Source organism: Arachis ipaensis, chromosome B2 (genome assembly GCF_059453495.1).
Source record: "Arachis ipaensis isolate K30076 ecotype BB chromosome B2, ASM5945349v1, whole genome shotgun sequence".
NCBI classification, from domain to species: domain Eukaryota; kingdom Viridiplantae; phylum Streptophyta; class Magnoliopsida; order Fabales; family Fabaceae; genus Arachis; species Arachis ipaensis.
In genome coordinates this window covers 123,126,624-123,136,441 of record NC_142437.1, presented here as the reverse complement: position 1 = coordinate 123,136,441, position 9,818 = coordinate 123,126,624, and the positions used below count along the sequence as shown (strand labels likewise).

At 31.7% G+C, this 9,818-nt stretch overlaps 2 protein-coding genes across 2 annotated transcripts; both read right to left on the bottom strand.

The window, feature by feature from the left end:
• Positions 1-4,957: 4,957 nt before the first annotated feature.
• LOC107628030 (uncharacterized) lies at positions 4,958-6,235 on the bottom strand. The gene has a single exon (XM_016330834.1). The coding sequence runs from the start codon at positions 6,233-6,235 to the stop codon at positions 4,958-4,960; it is 1,278 nt and encodes a 425-aa protein (XP_016186320.1).
• Positions 6,236-8,295: 2,060 nt separating this feature from the next.
• Positions 8,296-9,561, bottom strand: LOC107628029 (uncharacterized). The gene has a single exon (XM_016330833.1). The coding sequence runs from the start codon at positions 9,559-9,561 to the stop codon at positions 8,296-8,298; it is 1,266 nt and encodes a 421-aa protein (XP_016186319.1).
• Positions 9,562-9,818: the final 257 nt, after the last annotated feature.

Here is a 9,818-nt window from a genome sequence, read left to right as displayed (position 1 = left end):
ACTACATGTGAATGGTCACCAAAAAATTAATGTGTATAATCTTAATTTTTCTAAACCATCAGAAATATGCTGGAACAAGATTGAGGGACATTACCCTTATCAAGTCAATGACACTCTTTGAGGCAGAGAAATGAAGGTAACCTCCAAGCATCTCAATGCCCTCGCCATTTTTGCCAGGGACAAGATTACCACCAAACAAAAGCAGGGTATAATCTGAAATGTTGGTAGAGTCTCTAACATAGATACTGGTGGTTTTCACCTTTTCACTGTATACCATGTAAGGCAAAGGGAAGAGATGAACCCCGGCATTGACAGAAGCTGGATGGATGTCAACCTTCCCAACTTCTTTCGTATAGAACGCCGTCCGTTTTCCTCTTCTTTTGCACTGAACAACATTAGGGTAGAGCCCGGCACAAAGGTTTAAATAATATACTTTAATTCTCAGGTTTCATATTAATAACTAATTGATGATAAAAAAAAACAATAAATTCTAATGATGAGTAACATTTCTCAATTCTCAAAATGAAAATACAAACTAAGCGTGGCCTAGTTTCTTATTAAACTAACTAAGGAGCAGGACTGAACCACATGTTCAGAAGCGAAAACGGTAAAGAAGAACTAATTGAAAAATAGCTAATGGTTCTATCAGCCAAGAAGAAGACACCCATATCATGTTCTTTAAATCGAAATCGATCTTGAATATCTGGTATTGGATATTTCTGCTCCCGATGAGTATTTGCATGGCAGAAAAATATGCAATTGCCCCTCTTAAACCGTTCTGCAACTCTGAGTCCCTTAGCAGACACAAGACTCACCTCGGTAAAATCCCATAACAAGAAACGATCACCAATATCAAAAACCTCACGCCATTTAAGATTGCTTCTGTCCAATTTAAAAACACTAAACCCTTCCGTACGAACTGATGTGTCGTAACTGCTACTTCGCTCATGACGAACTAGCAACAACTCCCCCGTGCTAGTGTCCATTACCATCTGATGACTTGGTTTGAAGGATGCATGAGAAAAAATAAATCTTCCAACAGGATCTATATCTTGTATGGTATTTAGCATAACCAATCGTTCAACGACATGATTATCACGATGATTATCTCTAAGGGTAAACACGAACACAACGCTTGTTTGATGTTTGAAGGTAAGACCATACAGTTTATTATCATCATGAACTTGAATATCATAAAAGATTTCATCGCTTTCAATGGATTCAATCCATGATCCTTGCTTGAATTTGATAAAAGCTAGCCTTTGCTTCGTATCTTCTGGTCCGATTAAGTTGTTCACTTTTTCTTGATAGCTAAACACAAACAAGAAAGCAACAACGAACTCTTCAGACCCCGGTGGTGCAGAATTGAATGCAACACGAAGTTGATAATAACACGGCCCTCCAGAAAACAAGAACAGTTTTGGAAGCTTGAATCTGGCTCGAGAAAACGGGTTGAAGAATGAAAGCTCAGAGAAAGTTTGGTCCTTGAACCACTCATAATGAAATATATTGAACACCAACCAACCTTGCACCGAGTAAACCCTATTATAGGTACGGTCGATTTCTTGCGGCCATTTTTCAGTGAGCACAGTGGAATCATGGTTGCTCCATGGGGCGGATAAGCTTCCAAAGTTGTTGGCATACCCTCCTGTTGAAAGAGAGAGCATCAATGGAAGCTGAGATGAAAATACGGCGTCAGCGGCCTTTCGCCACGAGCGACATGTGGCACGACATTCTGTGATATCATCCATCAGAGACAGTCTTTGAAAAATTAATTGCAACAATTCCAGAGGCAAATCCATCCAACCCATCGGAAGATGATGGATAAAATGTTAGGTTAATGATTTAGCCAAGGTGACTCACTTGTTTTTAAGGGTTTGTTTGGATGAGTTTCTAAAAAAAATATTTTTTTGAGTTATTTTTTTAAAAGATTTTATGGAGAAATAAAAGTAACTTTATGTTTAGTTATCTCATTTAAAAAATTTTTTTTATCTATCAATTATGTTTGGGATAACAATATAAAAATATTTTTTTGTTTATTTATTGAATAAAAAACATCTTTTTTTTTAAGAAAAAAGATCTTTAAAAAAAATATAAATTACAGCTTCTCAAAAAATGTTTTTCTAATTTTTCTAGTATTTTTACTTTTACTACTAGAAATTTACCAAACATACTAAAAAATAAAAAATATATTTTTTAACAAAACAATGCCGCCAAACAAACACTAAATATAAACTTCACAATTGAAAGGGAATTTCTACTTTTTAATTAAATATGTTAAATTATTTAAGGGTAAAGTATATTTTTTGTCCCTGAAGTTTGATAAAATTTTCAAAAATACTCATAAGTTTTATTTTGTTTCAATTTTGTCCCAAAAGTTTTCGATTTGCATCAAATATACCCTTGACGGCTAATTTTTCAAAAAATTTAAGACCAATTCAACAACAATTTCATAAGAACAACCCCTCAACACAAACAAATCAAGCATAATTTTCATGCATTATTGTTAAATTGGTCTTAAATTTTTTAAAAATTTAGCTGTCGATGATATATTTGATGCAAATCGAAAACTTTTGGGACAAAATTGAAATAAAATAAAACTTAGGAGTATTTTTGAAACTTTTGTCAAACTTCAGGGACAAAAAGTATACTTTACCCATTATTTAAAAATGTGTTTGAAATATAATTGAAATAAAATTGATTTAATTTTAAAATAGAAATTAAATTGAATTGTAAATCTCATAAATAATTTATGAAAATAAAATATTTGACTTCTAAAATTACGGAAATGCAACTTTTGCAATTTGAATACGAAAATGTAACTTTTTAGTTTTTACAAATCTACCTAAACCGTGGAAGAGTCCTACGGATTTAAAATACACGTAGACCGCTAGAGGGGTTTACGGTTTACGTTGATGAAGCATTTGAGAAGAAATCGTGGTAGGGGTTTTACGGTTTCCGTAAGGATGGAAAATATGCATAAACCGTAGAAGGGGTCCAACAATTTATATACGAGTTTTACTGTATATACCAACTTAGAGTGAGTGGAATATATTTACATCTATCATTTGTATTGTCAACGAAATAAGACTACATTTTGTAGTACATTTTGAATTTATTCGAATTGTAAAAATGATATAATTTTAAACGATTTGGAGATATTGATTTAATTTATACTTTTCAATCTAATTTAATTGTATGCAAATAATTGATTTGTACGGTACTAATTTATTTTGATTTAATCTAATATCATTTAGTATCTTTATTTCGAAAAAATTATAACTGCCTTTAATATCTTTATTTCGAAAAAATTACACTATCGTAAAACTTTTTCAATGCATGTATTACTATAGAAGTTTGTACAAAACAAACACTATCACTACATTAGAGAAGTGCAAGGCATGAACAGGCATCCACAATCAATGTTAAATGTTCAAGTTAGTCTTTATTTCCTTCAGGACGGATCCAGAAAATTTAGTATGGAGGGGCCGAATTTTAGATAAATTTTTTTTTCATTCCATAAAAATAATTAACATATAGTTATTAGAGTTAGTTTTTCAAAAAGTTTATCAAATATATATATATATATAATTATAAATTTTTTTCACAATTTTATTTTTAATATGATAGTTACATAAAAAAAATATAACAATATCAATAGTACATTATAAAATTATAAAGTACCAATAATTTATAGCGTGTTTAGTTAAAAATGATCACATATCTTATTAATTAAAATTAATTCTTTTAAAAAATTTTAAAAATTTGAAAATAAATGACAAATTATTAATTATTTGAAAGACACAATACCTTTATAGAATACAAGATATAAGATATTTTTATAAAAGTTTTTCTTTTAACAACGTAAATTTAGAAAAAAATAAGTATTTTTTATAAAAAAAGAATATCTAAAGTACATAATGTGATTATCAAAATATAACTACGTAAATAATTATTAATATAATAATATAAATTTTAAATATGTTAATAAAAAATAAACAAATGATTTTTTTAAATAAATATAGAGATTACTATATAAAAACTAATTTGAAAGTTGCAAAAACTTGAGGGTATGATATTAAATTAGTTAAGTGAAAAATATTAGTGAATTAAATAATTAAGACATAAATCTATCACATAATAAAAAATAATACATATAAAAATACTAAATTATATAATATTTTTTATTTTTTTAAATACATATCTCATATATAAATATAGTTTCTAAAAATTTTGGGGGGGCCGAGGCCACTACTCGCCCCCCTCTAGGTCCGTCCCTGATTTCCTTAATTTAGAGACTCTAAAATTTGATGTTGAATTTAAATTTATTTATAAATTTTCAATTGACACAAATTTAACTCTTAAATTTATAATTGTAATTTGTATTAGTCTCTAAATTCATCTTTGTTAACATTTGATGAATTTAGAGACTAACTTATCACATTTGATGAAACTCATCGTTTTAATGATGTTAAAATGCATCTGATTTTATGTGTTCACATATATATGGTTGGTGGTTTAGTTGCATTCAAACTATAAATTTGTTGGAATACAATTTGTGTATTTACATTCAGATTGCAACAAGTTAAAAGTTGTATTGTTCAGATAGACATGTGGTGACTGATTTATTTAGTTGTCTATATAAATGCAAGAATAAATCAAAATAAATAAACATTATGCTATGTCAAAAAAAATTTTTGTTTTCATTCTCGATAAAATTCTAAAATAAAGAAACTCTAAACAGAAAATGTTAAGGAATGATCAGAATTTATTATTTTTAGTAATCACTTTTAGCTATCAACCTAATTACTTTAGTTTAGTAATTCAACAGTATACTTTAATCCCCACGTTTAATATTAATAACTAATTGATGATAAAAAACAATAAATTCTAATGAAGAGTTGCATTCCTCAACTCTCAAAATGAAAATACAAACTAAGCGTGGCCTAATTTCTTATCAAACTAACCAAGGAGCAGGACTGAACCACATGTTCAGAAGCGAAAACGGCAAAGAAGAATTAATTGAAAAATGGCTAATGGTTCTATCAGCCAAGAAGAAGACACCCATATCATGTTCTTTAATTCGAAATCGATCTTGAATATCTGGTATTGGATATTTCTGCTCCCGATGAGTATTTGCATGGCAGAAAAAGATGCAATTTCCCCTCTTAAACTGTTCTGCAAGTCTGAGTCCCTTAGCTGACACAAGACTCACCTTGGTGTAATCCCAGAACAAGAAACGATTACCAATGTCAAAAACCTCACACCATCTAAGATTGCTTCTGTCCAACTTAAAAACACGAAAGCCCTTGGTACAAATTGAATCATAACATCCATTTAGATCTGATGCACATCTATCATGACGAACTAGCAACAACTCCCCTGTGCTAGTGTCCATTACCATCTGATGACTTCGTCTGAAGAATTCATAATTAACAACAAAGTTGCCAGGAAAAATACATTCTAAGTTATTTAGCATAACCAATCGTTCAACGACATGATCATCACGATGATTATCTCTAAGGGTAAACACGAACACAACCCTTGTTTTATGTTTGACGGTAAGACCATACAGTTTATTATCACCATGAACTTCAATATCATAGAAGATTTCAGCGGTTTCAGTGGTTTCCAATTCAATCCATGATCCTTGCTTGAATTTGATAAAAGCTAGCCTTGTTTCGTATGTTCTGGTTTGATGAACTCTTTTTGTTTTATAGCTAAACACACACAAGAAAGCAAGAACGAACTCCTCAGACCCCGGTGGTGCAGAATTGAATGCAACACGAACTTGATGATAATCCGGCTTTCCAGAAAATAAGAAGAGTTTTGGAAGCTTGAATCTGGCACGAGAAAACGGGTTGAAGAATGAAAGCTCAGAGAAAGTTTGGCTCTTGTCGCTCACATAATGAAATATATTGAACATCAACCAACCCTGCACCGAGTGAACCCTGTTATCGGTACGGTTGATTCCTTGCGGCCATGTTTCAGTGAACACAGTGGAATCATGGTTGCTCCATGGGGCGGATAAGCTTCCAAAGTTGTTGCTATCTGATTTTATGTACGAAGATGTAGATGTTGAAAGAGAGAGCATCAATGGAAGCTGAGAGGAAAATATGGCGTCAGCGGCCTTTCGCCAAGAGCGGCATGTTGCACGACCATTCATGGCATCATCCAAACATAGCCTTTGGAAAATTAATTCCAACAGTTCCAAAGGCAAATCCATCCAACCCATCGGAAGATGATGGATAAAATGTTAGGTTGGAGGCGCACTGAGGCTGGGCTGCGTGCTGCAGTTGGGAAGGCGCGATGAAGCGCGTGTGACGGCGGTGGCTGCAGACGCACGAAGAGGCCAGAACGTGTGTCGTGGCTCGCGAGAGAGGGGGGGGGGGGGGTTGTGGTGGTTTGCGAGAGAAGTGTGGGGAGGGGGGGGGGGGAGGGGGGAGCAGGGCGGAAGGGTTTGTGATTAGTGAAAGTCAAATTTAAAATAAGAATTATATTTAATTAATTTAAAATTTGATTTGTTTTTTAAAATTAAAATTAATTTTTTCTTTTAAATATTGTTTAGTTAGTTTAAAAAAATCGTGAGAATTATTAAATAATAATTTAATTAAATTTGTTTAAATTATTTAATAATTTTTAAATATATACTACACAAATGTATGAGTTTTTGTTTTTTTAAATTTGTTAGGTAGACAATGACTTTTGTAAACAATAAATTTTAAAATTGGCCTAATAAATAAATAAAAAAGGTAAAAAACACTCAACTCTCAAATTATCCCATGAATTCTAACATTAGAATAACTATTCGCACACTTAATGAATTGAACATCCACTAATTATTAACTATGCATAAGTAAATTAAATTAAAAGGAATAACCATCCCATTAAACATAATTATCTGCATACCTATTAAATTAAACATCCGATATATCTATTATTTACATTATTTAGTATTCTTATTGTTTACCTATACATTTCCATCATTTAAAGATGTGTTTGGAATATAATTGAATTAAAATTGATTTAGTTTTAAAATAGGAATTGAATTGATTTGTAAATGTCATGGATTAAGATTATGACTAAACTAAAATTACTTAATTTTTTTAAATAAAATTTAGTTAGAATTGAAAGAATTTGATGTGTTAAAACATAAAAAAATCGTTTTTACCTTTTAAATATTAATATAAAAAGTAAGAATATTAGTGATAATAGGCAATTCTTTGGCAGTGAAAACTTCTCAAATAGGTATTCAATAATATCCTTCAAAATCATCTAATTACTATTATTGTATCAATAAAAATAACTAATTACCAAATCATGCACTTAAAATGTTATCTCAATGAATAAATTTAATTGAACAATAATATAATTTACTCTTGTCCATTAAAATTAAACTCCGACAAAACATGAAAACACTGACCCACATGCCATTTCTAAAAATGACGCCACAGCTCCAAGCTGCAAACTTCTGATATGCAGGCACAACTCTTGCAATGGTGTTCTAAAAATAACTTAAATTTGATGTTAAAATTTATAATTATTATTCGCGTTACTCTTTCACTTTATTTTCATTACCAACATGCTAATTTAATACATTAATTTATCACATTTGATAAACCGATATTTTAATGGTTTTAAAAATTTAAAATGCATCTCGTTTTCTCTATCTTTAATAAAAAAAAATGCTTATGCTTTCATTCAAATCTTTTGTTTTTATTATTTTAGATTATAGAATCGTTTGCTTTAATTAACTGACAGAGACATATCATATATTCATTATTTTTATTATTCAATTATATAAATAGATATATTTATTGAATTAATAATCAATACGCACTTTAGAGATCGACATGGATTACTTGTAATCCCTTCATTTATTATTGCCAAATCAATTGAAAAATGAATCCATCAATACAAAAAAAATTAAATAAAAAAAGAGTCTTTTTTTATTTAATCGTTTTTTATATTATACTTAGAGATCCTAATAAGAATCTAGATCATTAACAAGATTTAAATTTTATATGTATATATGGTCCGTAAAAAAAGATCCCTAAAGAATACATAAAAAAATTTTATCAATATTTTTTTAAATAGCAAATATTTTTTTTTAATTTTAATTATTGATCTTCTATTTCTCAAGATCAAATAAACATCATGCTAATAAATTTTTTACCAAATTGAAATTAAGATCAAATAACAGATAAATAAATTGTTACATTAATTTCTTCACATAATATAATAACAAGAATAATAAGAGAATGCAATCAAAAAATAAAATTTTTATCAAAATAATTAAGGAGCAGGGCTGAACCACATGTTCCGGAGTGAAATCGGCAAAGAAGAACTCATTGGAAAATGGCTAATGGTTCTATCAGCCAAGAAGAAGACTCCCACATCATATTCTTTAAATTCATTAGATCGATATCGCTGATCATTTGCATGGCAGAAAAATATGCAATTGCCCCTCTTAAACCGTTCTGCAACTCTAAGTTCCTTAGCGGACACAAGACTCACCTCGGTGAAATCCCAGAACAAGAAACGATCACCAATATCAAAAACCTCACACCATTTAAGATTGCTTCTGTCCAATTTAAAAACCCTAAACCCTTCTGTACGAATTGATGTGTCGTAACTGAAACTTCGCTCATGACGAACTAGCAACAACTCCCCCGTGCTAGTGTCCATTACCATCTGATGTCTTCGTTTGAAGGATGCATAAGAAAAAATAAATATGCCAAAAGCATCTGTATCTTCTATGGTATTTAGCATAACCAATCGTTCAACGACATGATCATCACGATGATTATCCAGGGTAAACACGAACACAACACTTGTTCCATGTTTGACGGTAAGACCATACAGCTTATTATCACCATGAACTTCAATATCATAGAAGATTTCATCGCTTTCAATGGATTCAATCCATGATCCTTGCTTGAATTTGATAATAGCTAGCCTTTGTTTCAAATCTTCTGGTCCCATTAAGTAGTACTTTTTTTCTTGATTGCTAAACACAAACAAGAAAGCAACAACGAACTCCTCAGACCCCGGTGGTGCAGAATTGAATGCAACACGAACATGATGATAGAACAGCTTTCCAGAAAACAAGAACAGTTTTGGAAGCTTGAATCTGGCTCGAGAAAACGGGTTGAAGAATAAAAGCTCAGAGAAAGTTTGGCCCTTGACCGACTCATAATGAAATAAATTGAACACCAACCAACCTTGCACCGAGTAAACCCTATTATAGCTACCCTCGATTTCTTGCGGCCATTTTTCAGTGAGCACAGTGGAATCATGGTTGCTCCATGGGGCGGATAAGCTTCCAAAATTGTAGGCATACCCTCCTGTTGAAAGAGAGAGCATCAATGGAAGTTGAGATGAAAATATGGCGTCCGCGGCCTTTCGCCAAGAGCAGCATGTGGCACGACAATTCATGACATCATCCAAACATAGCCTTTGGAAAATTAATTCTAACAGTTCCAGAGGCAAATCCATCCAACCTACGGTTGGGGAGGCGCAACAAGGCTGGGCTGCAGTTGGGGAGGCACGACGAAGCATGGATACGTGCGGCGGCTGCAGACGCACGAGAAAGCCGGAACTGAGTGCGGTGGCTCGAGAGAGGGTGAGGAGTTGTGGGGGAGCAGTGCTAGGATGCTGCGCGAGTGTGGGAGGAAGGGCTTGTAGTGATTGAAGGTCATATTTAAAATAAGGATTATGGACTTGTTTGGGAGATTCTAAGAAAAAGATTTTTTTTTTGGTGACTATCTAAGAAAAAGATTTGTTTTGAGATATTTTTTTTTTAAAGATTTTATGAA

Bases quoted from the DNA above. Each gene is read 5' to 3' on its own strand.
- LOC107628030 (XM_016330834.1), bottom strand. From the start codon at position 6,235: ATGGGTTGGATGGATTTGCCTTTGGAACTGTTGGAATTAATTTTCCAA.
- LOC107628029 (XM_016330833.1), bottom strand. From the start codon at position 9,561: ATGCTTCGTCGTGCCTCCCCAACTGCAGCCCAGCCTTGTTGCGCCTCC.